This window comes from Puma concolor, chromosome B3, assembly GCF_028749965.1.
Source record: "Puma concolor isolate L17-30 chromosome B3, mPumCon1.1.hap2, whole genome shotgun sequence".
Taxonomy (NCBI): Eukaryota; Metazoa; Chordata; class Mammalia; order Carnivora; family Felidae; genus Puma; species Puma concolor.
In genome coordinates this window covers 15,008,393-15,030,143 of record NC_141672.1, presented here as the reverse complement: position 1 = coordinate 15,030,143, position 21,751 = coordinate 15,008,393, and the positions used below count along the sequence as shown (strand labels likewise).

General features: G+C 42.5%; 2 protein-coding genes across 10 annotated transcripts in view; one reads left to right on the top strand and one right to left on the bottom strand.

Annotated features, from left to right (window-relative positions):
* The window catches only part of EFCAB11 (EF-hand calcium binding domain 11), a 157,744-nt gene extending 138,794 nt beyond the window's left edge, over positions 1–18,950 (bottom strand). For all 5 annotated transcript variants that reach the window (XM_025919443.2, XM_086709041.1, XM_086709040.1 and 2 more), the window contains exons 1-3: positions 18,738–18,950; positions 18,110–18,205; positions 13,817–13,862 (exon numbers count right to left, since the gene is read on the bottom strand). In XM_025919443.2, the coding sequence (XP_025775228.2) occupies positions 13,817–13,862; positions 18,110–18,205; positions 18,738–18,950 (355 nt within the window). The remainder of the gene's footprint in view (positions 1–13,816; positions 13,863–18,109; positions 18,206–18,737) is intronic.
* Positions 18,951–20,028: 1,078 nt separating this feature from the next.
* The window catches only part of TDP1 (tyrosyl-DNA phosphodiesterase 1), a 92,045-nt gene continuing 90,322 nt past the window's right edge, over positions 20,029–21,751 (top strand). For 4 of the 5 annotated variants that reach the window (XM_086709037.1, XM_086709032.1, XM_086709038.1 and 1 more), the window contains exons 1-2: positions 20,029–20,133; positions 20,425–20,757. The gene's annotated coding sequence lies outside the window, so the exon portion shown is untranslated. The remainder of the gene's footprint in view (positions 20,134–20,424; positions 20,758–21,751) is intronic. The other variant, XM_086709035.1, reaches the window with a different exon arrangement.

Sequence of the window (21,751 nt, the reverse complement as noted above, 5' to 3'; positions counted from 1 at the left end):
TAACTCTATATACATAATCAAGTTCTTTTACACTATTTTCCCCATAGGACAAGATACCTTTTTTTTTTTTTTTTAAGTTGATTTATTTTTTGAGAGACAGAGCGTGCAGGCCAGCACAAGCAGGGGAGGGGCAGAGAGAGATGAAACCAGGGACCCGAAGTGGGCTCCACGCTGCCAGCACAGAGCCCGATGTGGAGCTCAGACTCACCAACCACCAGATCATGACCTGGGCTACAGTCAGATCGTTATGTTTTAATAAGGGTCATCACGTAATATTAAACCATGCAAACACATCCCCACTGCTCCCTCCACTCCCATGCCCGTATCTTAATCTTCCATGGCAACACATACCCAAACGCAAGCCCCTTTTCTAACAAGGATAAAGTTTCATTGAGCTTGGCTCTCACACTGTAGCAGCCCAATCACCTTCCGCAGTCAGCGCATAATGGTTTGCTACTCCTGCAGCTCTGAGATGCAAACACATTCGAGTAAGTTTTCTACATCTTGCTGCTCTTTAAATGGCCTAGAAATACACTTTCTACTGCTAGCTCCACCTGCTGTCACAACACTCAAACCTAAGATTACCGCTTCACAGAGACTTGCAATAATTCTATTGCCCTCAGATTTCATGCTCAATGACAAATGCATTACCTGTGTTCGCCCCTGGAGTGAAAGCATGTGTTCAGAAAATTCTAACTTCAAATACAACGTTGGGTCTCCTATGTGCATTGTTCCACTAATAACGGTTACCTAAATACGCTTTACTGCAGTTACACATTAGGATCGTGACAACATCAGGAACCACATAGACCTGTGTGTTTATCTGAGCTTCTTATTACCCTGTTTACAAAAGGTGTTCAGAAAACACCTGGGTAGTTGGACTCTATCGGTAGTTTGCAGGGTTTTTTTTGTTTGTTTTTAGCTGTAGGAAAGGTATAAACCAGAAAGCCTGATGTGCAGAGGAAATGAAGGCAGAACTATCTTGTCTGGAGCAAGGTGGCCCCTCCACCATTCCCTGTCCAGCAGTGTCTGTGGAAGTGTCCCCACAGGACCCAGGATTAAGGACCATGACTTAAAGACCACCGACACCAGGGACCTTTACAGATCCTTCTAGGCTCTGCAAGTCTATGCATTTTCCTTACCAATGGAAAACACGTCCTTCCATTTTATAAACTCCTCTTAGCAAAACGGACTCTTCGTGTTCTATAACAAACACATATATTTTACTTTGCAAGCTATTTACTACTTGTGATATAGATATGTCATAGAGGAAGGCTAGGAATGTCTATCTTTTCTACCTTTTTAAGTAGTTTCCTAGGAGAATAATCATCTTTTATCATAGGGGTGGATATATTCTAAAACTATATAAATTTTTCCTTGAAAGTTTCATTATGTATATATTTTTGAGGTTCAAAAGACCACTGACCCTATGCTTCAGGGCCCACAGAGAAATCCTCTTGAAAATGAAGGCATCTAGTTTCTGGCTATCACAGTGAGCTTAAATTAGAAACTGCAATAAACCTGAGGAGAGTGAAGGAGAAAACAATAAAAATGTCAAGTTATTTAGACGGTAGGTCTGCTCCTAGATTTAGTATAAAAAGGAGGGTTCATGTTCATTGTGCCATATATTAATTTTTCTGGGGCTGGAAAATGCCTAAAAATGAGCTTTTAAAAAGATAAAGTGGCTTTTTAAAAGGTGTAAGACAAGCCTTCTCTACCTTGAGAAATAAAATTCGGATTGTGACTTCCAGAGGCCATGAAGGAAAAGAAGGGACACAATATGTTCCCATAAAAAGATTGTAAGGACAGGGGCACCTGGGTGGCTCAGTTGGTTGAATGACTGACTTCGGCTCAGGTCTTGATTTCACAGTTTGTGGGTTCAAGCCCCGCATCAGGCTCTGTGCTGACACCGCAGAGCCTGGAGCCTGCTTCGGATTCTGCGTCTCCCTCTCCGTCTGCCCCTCCCCCATGCATGCTCTTTCTGTCTCTTTCTCAAAAGCAAATAGACATTAAAAAAAAATTTTTTTAAAAAGATTGTAAGGACAGAAGGAGAAAGTGGCAACAACAATGGTGAGCTATCCCCTGTTTTGTTTCTTAGGGGATAAAGAGAGAGAAGCAAACCATAAAACAGACTCTTACAGAGAACAAGCTGAGGGATGCTGGAGGGGAGGTGGGCGGGAATGGGCTAACTGGGTGATGGGGATTAAGGAGGGCACACACGATGAGCACTGGGTGTTGTAAGTGATAAATCACTAAATCCTACCCCTGAAACTAATATTACACGTACATTAACTAACTAGAATTTAAACAAAAATTTGAAAAGGAAAACAAAAAATAATGGTGTGCTGTCATATTAAGGTGGATAAATAAATTCAGAGAACTGATATTTTCTTCTGGCTTCCTGAATAAGAGTAAGGGAATAAAGAGAAAAGAATCTACTTTAATGGAAGAAGTCAAGTTTTACCATATCATTGGGAGGAAAATGAAAAGGAAGAGTAAAAAACAGGTTATAATAGAGGAATCTGAACCAATAAAACCTTACTTCTGTCAAACAGGGACTGGAATCATTACTTTCTTTTATCATGTATTATCTCCTGCTTTTATCATGTATATCTCCTATATCTCCTGCTCATAAACCTGCACAGGTTCCTCAGTGTTATCACTGCAAAGTCCTGACACCTTATTCCGGAATTTAAAGCTTCATTATTCCATCTAGGCAGAGTGGGCCTCAATCCCCCTTCTTTTTTTTTTTTTTTTTTCTTTTTTTCAACGTTTATTTATTTTTGGGACAGAGAGAGACAGAGCATGAACGGGGGAGGGGCAGAGAGAGAGGGAGACACAGAATCGGAAACAGGCTCCAGGCTCCGAGCCATCAGCCCAGAGCCTGATGCGGGGCTCGAACTCACAGACCGCGAGATCGTGACCTGGCTGAAGTCGGACGCTTAACCGACTGCGCCACCCAGGCGCCCCGTCAATCTCCCTTCTTAACACTCAGTTTCCATCAGGGTAACTTACTCTGCTGACACAACAACTCATTTATAGGTAGGCACTATACTCCTTGCTGGTGTGGGAGGTAAAAATATTCCAAGGAGGGTAGAATCCATTTATGCTAGGACTCATTATTAACAGTATGACAGTTGATAGCTCTGGATATGCAAATCTGGGGGTGGGTAGGCAGGGAAGGTGGGGGGGGTCTTACAACCAAAGATCTGGGAGAAGTCTCCGCCTCCGAGCTAGCGTGGGCCCTGGGGGAAGAAGGTCTGCGAGAGAAAGTGCACAGAAGTGGACTGCACAGAGCCCTTACAGAGGAGACAGCGCCAGCCAGGCCTTTCCCACTTCTAGCTGTGGGGAGTGAGGGATAAAGCCCTTCTCTGTATTGTTAGCAAACGCCTCGGCAGTCCCATGACATCCATCGTTTTTACGAAGAGTGTGCTGGGTAAGTAATCCACGCTGAGTTCCGTATCCACACTGACCTAGCACAGACAGCACCAGGAGCCAGCAGACAAGTGCAGAGCTGGCATCTGCATTCACTCATTTCACTATGTCCTTTTCTTTGCTTCTCCACCTTTGCAAATCCCACCCATCCTTTTCCGTCCAGTTCTGGCCCTCACCTCGCATCTCCCTCCTCCAATCTCTTAGAGGTTTTCTTGTCCATAGTAATTATTTGACATCTGGCCATAAATGAAGTGACAATACCCTTTTATGTTCCCTATCTTAGGTCAGTGTCTGTGTCTCCTACTTTTTTTCTACCCTACAGTGAAACGTGGTCAGCGTCCTCTAAATGAGTAATGAGATAAATTCATTTAGGGGTGAACATCTATGGGCAATACCACAAAATGGCCCTATGGTTAGGATTTCAAGATAAGGTAAGCGTGATGTGTATGCATTTCCTGATCACAGGAAAAAACTAAGAGGTCAGTAAATAATACTATACTATACCGTGGCTTTAGTTCGTTAGGCAGCAGCCCAAAACAAGAAAACATCCACAACCAAAAAAAGGTGTTTACAGTAGAATTTAAAACACTAGAAAATGGACATTTAAACTTAGGAAAATAATACAGTTCACAGTCAACTAGCGAGCTCCAAACAATTCAGATGAGATAGTAATAAATAAAAGTATACAAGCCAACTGGCCATTAAGCTCATGCATAAATTATTTTCCAATTGAACTGACAATGGAGAGCACGACTGAGTCAAATAGTCCACAATCACTGTTATGTTGAATCAGTCTCTTTGATTTTTCCATTAAGTTGAAGGTTAAAATTAAGTTCCTGGAAGTTTTTTCTTCTTTAAGTATGAAAGTGAAATATGTTCATTGTTTTAAGAGGGAAGTAAGAGAACAAAAAGAAAAAAAAAAAGCTCGATCTAATCACCTTGTGAAAAGAAAATTCTGATGTACTTTGTTTTTTTCCATAGGCATATTTTATATGGATCTGGGATAAACACATACAGACAGCTGTGTAAGGATTCAGTGGGGGCAATGTTCATGTAGTTCTTATTCACAGCATTTGGCATACTAAGCAAAAGCCCTATAAATCTTATTTTTTGTTATCCATATAAAATGCTCAACAATTTGTCATACAATGAAGTCAAATCATCTGATATCACACGTGGTCTTTCTTTGTCCTTCGTGCTGAGCCATTCAGATGTGTTTGACAATAAACCACTGGCCTACAAGGAAGAAAGTTCAAGGAACAGCCTTACAAAATTCACCAGTGTATTTACCGAACAGTTTGTGGAACATCAATGTCCATTCATCAGTCTCTCTTCCATGTGACATTGTGAAAGAAATACACTGTACCAGGGAAAACTCTCTCTCTAGGTAAGAAGTTTCTTTTGTATGGACGATGATCACTGGATTGTCATTCCCTATTTGTTCTGGATATTAGGTAGCTCAGAACCAAATCTGTTATCAACCTCCAACAATGGCACAGAACCTTCTGTATACTGATCTACTCCTGACTTCAACTTGTTGATTAAGTTCCTGGGGGATGAACACTGTCCTTAACTCTGTCTAATGACTAATATGACCCATGGCACCATTAAAATCAAGGGTTTAGCCAATGGTTGAGAGGGTAAGTTTGGAGATCAGACTGCTGTGGTCTGTTACTTACTTAGATAGCTACACTATGCATACTTAACCTCTCTGAGCACTGGTATTTTTTTTTAACTTATAAAGTGAGGTTAATCTTGGTATCATAGAGTTGTATTAAATTTAACAATTCGTGCCTAGCACTCAATCACAAGTCTGCACATGGTAAGCATTCAGAAAATCATAGCTGTAATTATTATCTATAATAAATATTACAACACATGTAGAAGTATTTTGCAAATAAAGAACCATCAAATGCCAGGATCGAGATATTTTATTATTTCTCTCTAGAGCCTAATCTCATTAAAAAATTTTTTTTTGATGTTTATTTACTTTTGAGAGAGACAGACAGACAGACAGACAGAGACAGAGCTCCAGCAGGGGAGGGGCACAGAGAGAGGGAGACACAGAATTCGAAGCAGGCTCCAGGCTCGGAGCTGTCAGCACAGAGCCCAACGTGGGGCTTGAACTCACGGACTGTGAGATCATGACCTGAGCCGAAATGGGACCCTCAACCAACCGAGCTACCCAGGCACCCCCCCTTAATTTCCTCTTTTTTAAGAAAAGGTAACAAATAACAGTTTTTTAGGTCTCTTCTAGTTGCAACCTTTTGTGCTCTATACTTAGAGAAGGTATGAAATGTATCCCAGAGAGTGAGCACTGCAACAAAATACAACCCTTTCAAATAGGTAGCTTTAGTATACATTAGAACCACCCCAACAGTAATCTGTTGCTTCTTAAACAAGAGACTTGACTTTTTTGTTTTTTTTTTTTTTTTTGGTCTCCCACTAACATAATTCCTTATTCCTGCCGCCTAAACAGTTTTTGCTGACGGATACTTGCTTGTTAGGTTACAGGCATTAAAATGCCTTCTTGCTACTTATTCTGGCTGCCTTCAGACTCTCCGAGTGTGACTTTTCTGGAGACGATCTCCTCTAACTTCTAAAGGTTTTGACTTAACTTCTCATTCTTCTTAATTTTAACAAGGAAAATCTACAGAAACAACCCACCTGTTAGACCAGAAGCTCCTGGAAAATAGGGCCCGGGCACCCAGGTTTAGGTACTAAAGTGTGTGCATAGTCAAGACTTGGCTGAGTCAGGGTCAATCCAGGATGTGCGTATGGACCTCACCCAGGAAGCTGGGTCTTCCTCACCCAGGAACTGGGGCCTGAACAGAGAATCCTTTAGGGTGGCACGCTAGAGACGTGGCATGACCTTGTCTGGATGTAAAAAAGAGCCATAGCTAGCTGGAGAATTCCCAGGTCAAGGCTACCAAGAAGGACTATGGAAAAATTGATTACCTGAATAAATAGCTCCCAGAAAGCCAAGGCTACATTTCAGTTCTTTTTCAAGATCAAAACATGAAAGAGAGAGATAATATAGCTGACAGAACATTTCATCTGTGCATAAACCCTCTTCCTGCAAGAAAAATAACATGTAAAAGGTGACTCATGTATGGAAAGGGAGAAAAGATGAAGCTGATGGCCTGAAATTTGTTCAGTTGTGAAGAGTTCTAACAGAAAAAAAAGTTATGTTAGCAGCAATCAGAGTTCAGCAGTGATTTCTTGCTAGGATGACTTTATTCTTTCTTTTGAGTATTTGTGGTCTTGAGTCTCCCTTTCAAATAAACATGAATTAAAGCTAGTTGGAAAGGTAGCACCCTGACTTTAAGTCTATTTCCTTTAAACGAGAAGGATATGATGCTCTGAGAAGGTTCATCTGCCATTGATACCAAGACCAGGAGAGGAACTGGGGGAGAAAAAGAGAAAAAAAAAAAAAAGAAAGAAAGAAAGAAAGAAAAAAGAAGAAGAAGGAAAAAGACTGGAAATCTGTAGAATGAGGAGGGTCCCTTCACACTAATTTTGGAGCCAGGTGCTAAACATCTGCACTTTGATCTCTTTCCTCTGCAGACCTTCCCCTGAATTTCTCAGATGGCTACATTACTTTGTGACCTTTTGAAATATATCTTTAAAAAAAATTTTTTTTAACATTTATTCATTTTTGTGAGAGAGACAGAGCATAAGCGGGGGAGAGGCAGAGAGAGAGGTAAGCAGGCTCCGCGCTCTGAGCCATCAGCACAGACCCCGACACAGGGCTTGAACCCACGAACCGTGAGATCGTGGCCTGAGATAAAGTCAGACGCCCAACCAACTGAGCCACCCAGGTGCCTCTGAAATATATCTTAAAGTTAATTATTAGGAAAAGACACATGTGAAAAGAAGCATCCTCATGAACTGAGAAGTGGATGTGAGAACAGATGTAATATCCTTGATATTAAATGCAAGAAAATGCATACAGGGGCAGGAGCATATCGTTAAAGTCAGAAAGGCCTCATAGGGAAGACTGTGTCCACTATTGAAATATTCCAGTTTTGAAGCAATCCTTGGGCCATAAGGAGTTTGAGAAAATGTTCCATATCCAGGTACTCTTCATTATATATGAGAGAGCTCAGGCCTGGAAGAGGCCATGCAAACATAGTGAATGGAAAGAAACGCTTTTCCAAAGCATAAAGCTCTAGTGGCCATCAGAACTAGTTTCAAATGGAAGCTCTGTGACTGCAACAAACGTGAGAAATATTTCTGCCTGAAGTCAGAACTCAAAAATTAGAGAGTTCATAAAGGAAATTTTGTAACTTTCACGAACATATCTTCAGCCACAAGCCAAAGTCAAACCTCTCTCAAACATCAAGGAAACACACACACACACACACACACACACACACACACACGAATCAGTCCTCACTTTGTATCAGAGTATATGCACACACGAGAAACCTTTAGAAGGTAATGAAGGTAGAAAACCTGCCTTCATTTAGGATTATTGAAGGATATGAAGGATAATTTACCCTTCAAATTATCCATACAGGAGAGATATTATTCATATCACATGAATGTAACATAGACAAGGAAAGCTTTTTATGAAGTCAGATCTTCATAATAGAAGATCTGAGATAACATGAGATAATACATATGGGGGGGGAATCTTTTAATATTGAATACGGGGAAAAGTTCTGTCAGAAGTCAATCTTGGCTGTACATTAGACAATTCACTCCAGCTGTAAAGAACATGGGAAGTCTTGGGGTGCCTCAGTGGCTCAGTTGGTTAAACATCTGATTCTTGATTTCGGCTCAGGTCATGATCTCACGGTTTGTGGGTTCGAGCCCCACATCAGGCTCTGTGCTGGCAGCTCAGAGCCTGGAGCCTACTTCAGATTCTGTGCCTCCCTCTCTCTCTGGAGCCTGCTTGGGATTCTCTCTCTCCTTCTCTCTTTCTGCCCCTCCCCTGCTTATGTAATTTCTCTCTCTCTCTCAAAATAAGTAAATGTTAAAAAATTAAAAAAAAAAAAAAAAGAACATGGTAAATTTTTCTTCCAGAAGGACACCTCTTTCTACATCAAAGAATGGCTGGGGAAAGAAAACCTTCTGTGTAAAGGCAAATCCTTAATTCAGAGAACACACATTAGGAAGAAAGTCTATGAGAATAATGAATGATCTGAGAGTGACTTCAGCAGCAATACCACTGGCTTTATCAGAAAAGTTGCAAAATGGAGAAGCGCTATATATGTAACATGTGGGGAAGACCTTCACCCAGACAGAATCGAGAAAATCACTCACCATTTAGGGGACTGCTAATAGGGAGAAATGCTACCAATGCAAAAAATGTGGGAAATTCTTCTGCCAGAAGACAGAAATCAGTTTAGATTCAAAAATTCATATAGCAATCCAGAGGAAAATATGTAGGGAAGGCATCATGAAGAAGTTACAGGGGCGCCTGGGTGGCTAAGTCAGTTAAGCATCCGACTTCATCTCACGTCATGATCTCACAGTTCATGAGTTCAAGCCCCGCATTGCACTCTGTGCTGACAGCTCAGAGCCTGAAGCCTGCTTCAGATTCTGTGCCTCCCTCCCTCTCTCTCTCTCTCTCTCTCTGCCCCTCCCCCACTCGTGCTCTATCTCTGTCTCTCAAAAATAAATAAATGTTAAAAAAAAAAAGTTACAACTGCGGTGCCTGGGTGGCTCAGTCAGTTGAGCATCTGACTTTTGATTTTGGTTCAGGTCATAGTCTCACGGTTGTGGGATCGACCCCCAAGCCAGGCTCTGAACTGGGCTGGGTGTGGAGCCTGCTTGCGATTCTCTTCCTCTCTCTTTGCCCCTCCCCTGCTCGCTCGTGCCCTCATTCTCTCTCTCTCAACATAAATAAATAAACTCCTTTTAAAAAAGGAAGTTACAATGAATTGAACATTACAGACACAATATTTGAGCATTTTGAGTGTGCAAAAATTTTTACATGAAATTAAAAGGAAATTCCATCAAGTTAGGGAGTTTGTCAAAAACACGTTCTCCTAGCAATAATATTGTTCTAAGAGTCATGGTCCATATGGGGTACTGAACCTTGCATACAAAAAAGGAATCCAGTAAACTCTTTTGTAAATCTACCATTTATAAATAAAAAGATTTGTTCAAAGAAAGAAAAAGCCAAACCGGTCAAAAGGACACAGGAGCCAACTTGAGGAGGCATTCAATGCCCAAGTCTGTGACAAGGTGAAAACTAAAATAATTAATGATAATTAATGGAGTATAAATCATTAAAAAACACGCAATTCATGAGTCTGTGCTGATAATAAACAGATGGATTGATCAAGAAAAAGGGAGGTCTCCTGCTTATAGCCAAGGTTTAACTGAAGCACTAGGATTAGAAAATCCTTATTTTGCAACTGTTATGACAAAAACTGGGTCAGACGAGAGTCATGAACAGTTACCAAATCTAGGGGCAAATTTTGATGAGAAGGAAAATATTTGCAATGTCTTCGATGTGTCTCTCCACACACCGCTTGTTAGTTGCAAGGGAAGAAAAGATAAACAGAATACATTGGAGAAACTGGACGTCTTCCCTAGTGGCAAAAATTAATACCATCTATGAGAGACAGATGGTCACTGTGGGCCTCCAGACGTGGCCCCCAACGAGGGACAGGCCACCTAAATGGTATTCTAGCTCAAAATGCTTAACCCCAACATCAGGCAAACACAAAACAAGGACCATTCTTAAAAATCTAATAGTGAAGGCCTTTGACAAAATTCAGCAACCTTTCTTAATAAAAACCCTCGAGAAAGTCGGGATAGAAGGAACATACTTAAAAATCATAAAAGCCATTTATGAAAAGCCCACAGCTAACATCATCTTCAATGGGGAAAAACTGAGAGCTTTTTCCCTGATATCAGGAACACGACAGGGATGTCCACTCTCACCGCTGTTGTTTAACATAGCGTTGGAAGTTCTAGCATCAGCAATCAGACAACAAAAGGAAATCAAAGGCATCAAAATTGGCAAAGATGAAGTTACGTTTTCACTTTTTGCAGATGACATGATATACATGGAAAATCTGATAGACTCCACCAGAAGTCTGCTAGAACTGATACATGAATTTAGCAAAGTCGCAGGATACAAAATCAATGTACAGAAATCAGTTGCATTCTTATACACTAATAATGAGGCAACAGAAAGACAAATAAAGAAACTGATCCCATTCACAATTGCACCAAGAAGCATAAAATACCTAGGAATAAATCTAACCAAAGATGTATAAGATCTGTATGCTGAAAACTATAGAAAGCTTATGAAGGAAATTGAAGAAGATATAAAGAAATGGAAAAACATTCCATGCTCATGGATTGGAAGAATAAATATTGTCAAAATGTCAATACTACCCAAAGCTATCTACACATTCAATGCAATCCCAATCAAAATTGCACCAGCATTCTTCTTGAAACTAGAACAAGCAATCCTAAAATTCATATGAAACCACAATAGGCCCCCGAATAGCCAAAGTAATTTTGAAGAAGAAGACCAGAGCAGGAGGCATCACAATCCCAGACTTTAGCCTCTACTACAAAGCTGTAATCATCAAGACAGCATGGTATTGGCACAAAAACAGACACATAGACCAATGGAATAGAATAGAAACCCCAGAACTAGACCCACAAATGTATGGCCAACTAATCTTTGACAAAGCAGGAAAGAATATCCAATGGAAAAAAGACAGTCTCTTTAACAAATGGTGCTGGGAGAACTGGACAGCAACAAGCAGAAGATTGAAACTAGACCACTTTCTCACACCATTCACAAAAATAAACTCAAAATGGATAAAGGGCCTGAATGTGAGACAGGAAACCATCAAAACCCTAGAGGAGAAAGCAGGAAAAGACCTCTCTGACCTCAGCCGTAGCAATTTCTTACTTGACACATCCAAAGGCAAGGGAATTAAAAGCAAAAATGAACTACTGGGACCTTATGAAGATAAAAAGCTTCTGCACAGCAAAGGAAACAACCAACAAAACTAAAAGGCAACCAACGGAATGGGAAAAGATATTTGCAAATGACATATCAGACAAAGGGCTAGTATCCAAAATCTATAAAGAGCTCACCAAACTCCACACCCGAAAAACAAATAATCCAGTGAAGAAATGGGCAGAAAACATGAATAGACACTTCTCTAAAGAAGACATCCGGATGGCCAACAGGCACATGAAAAGATGCTCAACGTCACTCCTCATCAGGGAAATACAAATCAAAACCACACTCAGATATCACCTCATGCCAGTCAGAGTGGCCAAAATGAACAAATCAGGAGACTATAGATGCTGGAGAAGATGTGGAGAAATGGGAACCCTCTTGCACTGTTGGTGGGAATGCAAATTGGTGCAGCCACTCTGGAAAACAGTGTGGAGGTTCCTCAAAAAATTGAAAATAGACCTACCCTATGACCCAGCAATAGCACTGCTAGGAATTTACCCAAGGGATACAGGAGTACTGATGCATAGGGGCACTTGTACCCCAATGTTTATAGCAGCACTCTCAACAATAGCCAAATTATGGAAAGAGCCTAAATGTCCATCAACTGATGAATGGATAAAAAAATTGTGGTTTATATACACAATGGAGTACTACGTGGCAATGAGAAAGCATGAAATATGGCCCTTTGTAGCAACATGGATGGAACTGGAGAGTGTTATGCTAAGTGAAATAAGCCATACAGAGAAAGACAGATACCATATGGTTTCACTCTTATGTGGATCCTGAGAAACTTAACAGAAACCCATGGGGGAGGGGAAGGAAAAAAAAAAAAAAGAGGTTAGAGCGGAAGAGAGCCAAAGCATAAGAGACTCTTAAAAACTGGGAACAAACTGAGGGCTGATGGGGGGGTAGGAGGGAGGGGAGGGTGGGTGATGGGTATTGAGGAAGGCACCATTTGGGATGAGCACTGAGTGTTGTATGGAAACCAATTTGACAATAAGTTTCATATATTGAAAAAAAAACAAAATTAATAGTGAGGGCTGGGCTAGTTCCTCAAAATTTCCATGTTATAAAAAGCCAAGAAAAAAAAAAGTCTACAGAAATGTTCCAGATGAAAGGAGTCTAAAGAGACATGGCACCCAAGACTAATTCCTGTATTAGATGAGGGATGATGTGTTTAAGGACATTATCAGATCAAATGACAGTACCGGAATATAAACAGTAAATGAGACAAAAATACAACATCAGTCTAAGTTTACAGTAAGTGTGCTGTGGTTTTAGGTTCAGAGCAGTGAGAGGAGGGGATAGTGGTAGAAAGGGCCAAAGGGTTAAAATGTCAACAGTAAGTGCATCGAGGTAAAGAGTATACAGCTCTCGGTGTTATTTTTATTTTGCAGTTTTTTGTAAGCCCTAAATTATTTCCCCAAAAAGGTAATTTTTAAAAAGCCAATCCAACATGTTCTGGCCCCTATCTCCAAAACAACAGGTACTCCTCTGTCTGTCTCATCTTCCTTTTCCCTCTTCCCTAGAGCATTCTGCTAAGCTCAGAAACATCTTCATGTGCAAAAAAACAAAAACAAAAAACAAAAAAACCACTCCTGATCCCCAGGCACTCTGGACTTACTGAAAGACTTCTGCTTACACTGTCACACTTTCTCAAGGTTTGGTTTGCCTTTGACCACTCCAGCCTGGCCTCTGCCATCACCAGGTACCGAAACCCGTCTTGCAGGTCGCCAACCCCAAGGGACACTTCAGTTACTACCTACCTGACCTTTCCAAGGTGTTGACCACACCCTCTTCCTGGAAATAATCCCCTTCTCCTTGTTTTGGATCAGATACCTTTGACTTTCCTCCCGCCCCTCCCCGCCTCTAACTTCCTCTGCCATTTCCTAACTCTCTCCCTGACTTCAAATGATTGTGGTTCCTGAAGGTTCTCCTTCCACTCTGTCTTGCTAGGTCATCTTATCCATCCCCAGGGCTTCAAACACCATCTACATGCGAACGGCTCCCAAATTTATTTCTCCAGCCCACAGCTTTCCTCTGAATTCTGTATTCACGCAGCCTGAATGCCCGGATATCACAGATTGAAATTTCTCAAACGTAGCATTTTCAGACGTGAACTCTGGCTCTCCCCCAACCCCAAACCTTCTCCTAAGTCTTTCCATTTTAGTAAAGTGCCACTTCTGCTCATCTAAGTCAGAAAATACTGATCAACAGTTGGATGTTCACATTACAAGCAACATTTTTTTCTTTATGCTTTTCAATGGTTTCAGACTTCCCTACAATAAACATCCTATTACACTTATGAATACATTAAAGAACCAAAATCTTTCTTTGAAACAGAACAAGACAAAGATGTGCTTTATAGTCTCTATTTTTGTTCTTAATTTTGATTTTATGAAGTCTAAAAATTAATATTAACTTTCATATTACCAGAAGTGTTTGGATTTACTGAAGACATCACAGAATCAGCTTCTATCTAGAAAAGAAGAAAGAAAAGCACATATAATTTCATCAAATGTTTTCACAGTGGGAGTTCTTAATTCCTGGGGTGTGGAGAAGGATTATATTTTATGAGAAACAAACTGTGTTGAGTCCAGCAGACAACTAATATCACAGGACAAGACAGCTGTAATAGTCATTTTATTCTTCCATCTGTATCTAGGGTTGGGGGGGGGTATGGGTGAAACAGGTGATTGGGGATTAAGGAGGGCACTTGTGATGAGCACCGGGTGTTGTAGGGAAGTGTTGAATCATTATATTGTACACTTGAAACTAATATTACACTCTATGTTAACGAACTGGAATTTAAAAAAAAATCTTTAAAAAAATCAATAAAAAATTAAGTGGCATTAAAGCAAGAAATATCTATATACCTATATGACACAATATGCTAATCTGCTACAGACCCTAATGGTCCCAATACTATTCCATTGACCAACACAGTTTAAGCATATACCATCAACTTGGCTGTCACATGACCTAAAAGGTAACTTTTCAATTTTAAACAAATACAAGCAATTGTTGCAATGAGCTCTATGGCTTTGTTTTTTACCTCTTTTTTCCTGATTATGAAAGTAATATGTAGAAAACACAAAAAATATGTAAGATCGTGAAGAACATTTTTTTTTAATTTTATTTATTCATTTTTTTTTTACGAAGAACATTTTTAAAAACAGCCGTCCAATGAGAACCACTATTAACATTTGGCCTAGTCTGCATTTTTCTTTTCCTATGGCTTTTTAAACATGTTTCAGAACATACCCTATATAAGTGTCAGGAAACTGCTTTCGCTATATATTAAAATATAAGCACTTCCCTTTACTGTTACAAGGGCATTATAAACATTATGGAATGAGAAAGTTGGCAATACCTGACATAGTTTCTCTACCTTGGATTCCATGCCCTGCACTTTCCTGGTTCCCTCTGCCCCTGCCTACCCTTAACTGTCGGTACCCCCAGTGATCCACTGCCTTTCATGCTGTGTAACACCGTTTTGGGGCAATGCCACCCAGGCTCATGATCTAGCACCTGTAAACTGAGGAGTCCACAAACTGTCTCCAGCCCTTACCTCTCAATTCCTCACCCAGTTCCAGACTCCTACATTTACAAGCGGTGGCACAATCTGAGAGCCAATCTTTACCACCATAACCTCAACACCAGCATAATATTTAATGAGTAAATTCACTTAGGATGCTCAGAGCCTCCTTAAACTTAATGTGCCCCAAATTGAAGTCATTGACTTTCCTCTAAGCCTACTCCTTAATTTTCCTAGTTGGTGGCATCACTATTGCTATAGTCCTGGTTTCACACCCCTCTCTTAACCACCAACCACATCAAGTCTTCAGGGCAGATCATCTCCCAACACCACAAAGTGCTTCTGGACACCTCATATCAGAAGAGTCTAGCTAGCTCTTCCAGTCTAATTGACTCCTAGACTCCTACTTTACACTAGGATTTCAAGACCCTCTTCCTTGTCCCTTTCACTTTGGGTTCTTTCTGTTCTTCTCCATCTCAGTATTTATCACAGAGTTTTATAAGTCTCTCTACACTAAACTGTGAACTGCTTCACAACAGGGACTATATTTTATTCGTCTTTATATCTCCAGCAACTAGCAAGTGTTCATTTTATTAAACAGGAACACTTAATAGATTTCATTGTGTAAACAACTGCGTGAGTGTATAAATGATTTATTACATTCCATGCATTCAATAAATATTTCATTTGCTCAAAAGCAATATTCAAAAATAAAACCCTAGGGGTGCCTAGCTGGCTCAGTCAGGAGTGTGCGGCTCTTGATCTCAAGGTTGTGAGTTCAAGCCCAATGTCGGATGTAGGGATTACTTAAAAATAAGATCTTTAAAATTAAATAAAATTAAACCCCAAACCTCAACCCACTATAAAAGTAAAATTCTGCTACATTTCACAGAGGGTGTACATTGTCATTTAACAAAATGATTGACACATACAAACGATTGACAGGTGTACCGGTGACTTGCTATCACTTTACTGCTTAGTCATTTGCAGTCAAAAGACATTTAAAAAATAAAAGCCAAGGGGCACCTGGGTGGCTCAGTGGGTTGAGTGTCCATCTCTTGATTTCGGCTCAGGTCATGATCTAAGAGTCCTGGGTTTGAGCCCCCCGTTGTGCTCCACCCTGGGTATGGACACTGCTTGAATTTCTCTCTCTCCTTCCCCCTATCCTTCTCCCACCTTCTCAAGTACTCTTAAAAACAAAACAAAACAACAAAACCACTAAACCTCAACCAGGCATGAAAATACAAGTAAAAATCTGTTAAATCTCATGAACTGTACATATACATGTATGTGAGCGCATCACTGTACTTGTCATTCAATTCCTCACTTATAGTCTAAAGTTAAAGCCAATTAAATAGGCTCAAGGGTGATCAAAGCAAAATGAAACCAGTTATCTTTCCAGCAAGGTTAAATACAATGCTTCAAAGGCTGGGCCCATTAAGCTGACCTGCTCTGGAATTCTAGCTGAAATACCTGCAGGTTAACAGGAGAGCTGCAATTTCTGGGAGTCAGCCCTGACTACCGCTCCGAGCTCCGTGATCAGCTTCTCAGTAACCAAGCATCTGCTAGTAGGTGAACCACCTTGAGCCCACCTGATCCGTTCATGGGACATATTTGTATCAGCAGAACTTATTTACCGTGAAGTGGTGATACATTCACGCATAATGAAGGACGGAGACATGAGACATCACCTGGTCCCTGGCTTTGCTGGGCTGGTAATCTGACAGGCAGATCCCCCTCATGAGGAATAGCTGGGCCAAAGTGATTGCCAAGCTGTTTGGTTTAAGGAGGGCACGAGGGAGCCCTCTGTTTGATGGCTGCAAATGAATTTCTTAAACCTGGACAAGATCTTGTCTCTGATGAATTTCAGTTCAGCACCTTAACAAGAGGGATCCATCTTTAGAATGAATGTAACAAAGAGAGCAGCACAAAGACAAAGGGGAACAGGAAATTTGCCCTCCTAAGGCAGGACGTTCCTTGAAGCTCAGTTCAACTCTCATTATTAGTGAATGAGGGCAAACTTTCCCGAAGAATAATATCCAACAAAACTTCAAATTACCTAGCAATTGTACTTCCAGGAATTTATTCCACAGATATACATCCACAATAGCCATATAAAAGCCATATAAAAGGATGCTCATCACAACGTTTGTAGGAATGAAAAATAATGGGGCAATCTAAGTGACCAAAAACAGGAAACTGGCTAAAAAGAATACTATGCAACTACTTTTTAAAACACGGTGATGTGTGGGGTGCCTGGGTGGCTCAGTTGGTTAAGTGTCAGACTCTTGGCTTCAGCTCAGGTCATGATCTCATAGTTCGTGGGTTTGAGCCCTGTGTTGGGCTCCATGCTGACGGTGAGTGGCCTGCTTGGTATTCTCTCTCCCTCCCTCAAATAAATAAACTTAAAAAAAATTAAAGTTAAAAAAAAACACAGTAAAACATGGTGGTGTGTGCTCTTATGTTAAGTGAAAATAAACAAAATAAAACAGGCATACAATGCATCCACTTTTTCAATAGAATGCCAAGCATGTTATGCACTGGAAATTTTGAATGATGCATAAAAAATTGTAAATGATAACCCCTGAGGAGTGGGACTCTTTGGTAGCAAAGAGATTCTATATTCAACTTCATACTTTGCCTGGATTGTTTGAATTTTTTGACCATATAAATATATGTTTTATAATTTAAATGAATTCCTCCTATTACCAATGCCCTCCCCCAGCCTTCCGTCTTGACACCTTCCTAGCATCTTGTACTTATTATTAGTAACCAGTGGTGCGTTGGTTTCATGAACTTGAATTCATCCCTGAGTTAATTTTTTTTATTTTTGTTTAATGTTTGTTGGAGCATGAGCAGGGGAAGGGCAGAGCAAGAGAGGGACACAGAATCTGAAGCAGGCTCCAGGCTCTGCTCTGAGCTGTCAGCACAGAGCTGACGTGGGGCTCAAACTCACCAGCCCTGAGATCGTGACCTGAGTGGAAGTTGGACACTTACTGGACTGAACCAGCCAGGCATCTCTCATCCCAGAGTTAGGTTCTTAAAAGTCAGCACTGGACATATCTCTGAAATTGCTCTGAAAGGCAGGGATTTCCTTATAAACATCCTAAACTAGCCACTGCGCTTTACTTACAAACTACCCCAACTGTATTGTCTACCCATTCCCAAATATAAGAAGAAAGCTCTACCTTGGTGGGCTTGTACCCAAACAGCATTACAACAGCCACTTTAAAGTCCTCTCTGCTTAGATAGCCTTTGTTATCTTCATCGCATGCTTTAAACACCTAAAGAACATTAAATATCTTCAGTTAGATGGAAACCATTTGTTCTATTATCTTTATTACTAGTTTATGTAGATCTCCAAAATCTAAAACTCAGCTGACCAGGAGGGTTCGGCAATGGAGTTTGATTATTCTAATTTTACTTCTCCAAAATTCTTAATGTGCTAAAATTTACCCCCCAAAAGTGCAAACGACTTAATCAATCGCTAGACTGACGCAAATTAATTCATTTAAACCACTGGGGTAAATTCTACCTAAAATTCAGTTCCAGAATTAGGAAGGTGAGATAGATACAGGGTAGAGGTTATTATTAATAGACTTCGTAGCGGGGAAAAGAAGGAACTTGGAAATAGCCAGAACACTGGACAGGGAGCGAGAAGCCTTGCAGCTCTAGGCTCAGTCATTAACTATGACACTTTAGAAGGCCAGTTCACTCCTTGTCAGTGCAACCGAGCTGAGTGAGACCCAGGCAGGTGACGGAAATGAGAGTTCCTGGTCAAGTTAGAATCCGAGTAGCAGCTCCCCGGACACCTACTTTCACCCACTTCTTGTGTTCTGAGGGGCTGGCTTCCCACGTCCGTGGTCGGGCCCCAGCCTCAGAAAAAAACATCGCGACCGCCACAACCGAATCGCGATAGCAGAACCCGCGACCTCCGAGGCCAGAACCCAGCAGCTGCAGACCTCTGGCCAAGCTCCCCGCAGCTAAGGAAGCCGAACTTGGCCGGACACCCCCAATGTCCTCTCCCATTGGACGACCTGCTAGCCACTGGCGTTGATCCAGCAATCCTATTGGCCAGAGGCTCCTTGGAACAGCCTATGGCAGAGAGGCTCCGGAGCCCGCCCCCAGCCTTGGCTCCGCCATTCTTTCCCCCTTAACTCCTCGCTCGCGGACTGCCTCCCGCTCACCTGGGTCCTGCTTCAAAGGCTCTTGCAGGATTCCTTCCATGTTTCTGCCCCTCACACCTTGCAATAAGTAACTTTGGTAATTTTTATCTATGGCACTGTGGATAACATTATAGCATTATAGGAAACACAAAAATGTGAACAAAGCATAAAAGCAACCAAAGAGAAACAAGTCCATGATTCACGTGTGGATCGGCTATTCATTGGAGTCGAGCCCTCCAGGGTAGTCACTATGTCTGTTTTGTCCTCCCAATAACCCAGGCACCTAGCACGATGCCAGGCACAAAGCAGACGTTGAGTAAACGAACCACGTCCTTGGGACGTTTCCACAGAGTTTTTCACTCAGTCCTCTGAGCGGTGCCTAGTTTGAAAGAAGAAAAAAAAACAACTCTGAAAATAGTTATCATAAACGTGATATTCAAGGAATATGGGGAGTGTTCCGTTTTGCAAAAGTTTGTTTCAGACCTCGGTTCTGGCAAACCAGTAAGATTAAACACACACCTGTTTCAAAGAAACAGGCATTCGCGGTTGAGTGTGAGGGGAGCTCATTTAACCTTTTCCTTTGCAGCAAGTTTTACAAGCTTGCGTCCCCAGCGAGCCCCCGCTCCTACGAGGACACAGGTCTCAGCCCTCAGCTGATCCTGTACCTTTAAGTAAATACCCCCTGCCTCGAGCTCCAGGCAGCCTGAAGCTCTCTATGAGAACCACTGTAAAGGGGATGCGTTTTGTTAATTAAGAGAGGAGAGAGAAGACTTAATTTTCTCTCTCTTCCTTTTAGGACAAGTGGTCAAGTGGTGAGACAAGAGCTGGAGGCTGCGGGGGTGGGGGGGGGGCTCCCTTCCTGCAGGAAGCTCCGGTAGTCCCTTAGGACACGGCGGTCTTTAGGACCCAGCGGCCGGCGTCCCGGAACGGGAAGGGGCAGGGCCAAGAGGTGCGAGCCTCGGCCGGGAGGGTTTAAACCGCGCGCAGGCGCGCGCTGCGGTTCTGAAGGCGCGGATCTTGGTGGCTGTGGGCCGTGGAAGTTTCAGGTGCGTGTTCGACTGCTGCGGGAGCCGGGCCGGCGAGACCCTGCTCCTTCCGGCCTGATCGCGGTGCTGGGGCTGCTCTGGTCCCGGGAATTCTGGGGCCCGGCGGGGCGGGAGGTGGAATCTGGGAGAAGCGGGGGTAGCTGGGCAAGACCCTAGGGAACTCCCCTCCCGGGCCTCGGCTTCCTCAATCCGAGAACCTGTTGGGCGCCGCGGAGAGCAGGGTCCGGCGGGGAGTGTGGGTGTGAGGGGTCCCCGCGCTCGGGTTCTCACTTCGGCTTCTCCCCGCGGTAGGTGGGTGGTGTCCGCAGGTGGTGATGCTGGCGCGGGTGGGGGCGCTGACCCTGTGTCAGGCCCTGAACTTTCCTGGGCTCGGCTGCCCCCTCCATGAAGACAGTTAGTCGCGGGACTTCGTAGAGGCTTGGTGCGATCGCGAACGGAGTTTATTCCCGGCAGAGCGCTTCGAAGGGTGCTTGGCCCGAGGTTGGCGCACGGAGGGGGTAGCCCCCGTCGTTACTGCCGCGGCGTCCCCCGAATCAGTCCGCTTCACTGCATCCCTGCCGCCTCACTCCCGGGTTCGTCTCCAAATTGTTCACCCCCAATTAGGGAACGTCGTGTACTGAAAGGGTAAGTCGAGGGGCGTCTGGGTGGCTCAGTCGGTTAAGCGTCCGACTTCTGCTCGGATCGTGATCTTGCCCGCGTCGGGCTCTGTGCTGACAGCTCGGAGCCTGAGCCTGCTTCTGATACTTTCTTTTCTCTCTCCCCCCCTCCTCTCCCCCTCTCCCGCTTGCACTTGGTATCTCTTTCAAAAATAAATGTTAAAAAAAAAAGTTGGACCAGGGTACTCCCCCTGCTTATCAAAGCATTTCAGTGGGCCCTCTCCCTTTAGACTGAAATCTAGAATCTTTAACACTTGATTTAATTCCCCACTCCCTTCATCCAGAACTACTTACTGCCTGCTTTGCCCAAATCCTTTTGTCTGCTTTAGGAGCTATTACAGTTCCCACCTCCAGGCTTTGTCAAGTTGGATTCCCTCTACTTGGAATACCACCTTTGTTCCGCTGGGTTTTTTTCATGCTCCAGATCTCACTTAAGTGTTATTTATCCAGAGAGTATTCCAAAGTAATTATGTCCCTGTTATTCTTTGCTACTTGAAAAATGCTGTGAGTGTCTGGAAAGGCAACTTGTTTTTTCTGGGTTCTTCTCCCCCCCCCCTCCCCCGCCCAAATATTAGTCCTTGTAGGGCAAAAAGAGTTTCTGTGTTAACTCGTTATTCCCAGTGCTTGGCCTATAGTAGCTGTTCGATAAAGATCTGTTGTACGAGTGAATTCTGGGAGGTCTGTATGATACTCACTTTATGGATACACACTTTATGGGGGAGGAAACTGTCTCAGCAGTAAAGTAACCTGCCCAGTTGCACATTGACCACCTAGTAATGACTGGATTTGAGATGGGGGTCCATGTTTGCCCAAGGGTGGCCACACAGGGCCTTTGTTGAGAAGCCTGACCCCTATACTCTCCTGAGGGTCTGCACATTCTGCAAGGAGCTGCTGGAGTGCAGAAAAGATATGCCCCAGTTGGGTCTGGTGTGGTGGGGTTTGGGGGGGAGAGGAGGAGCTAG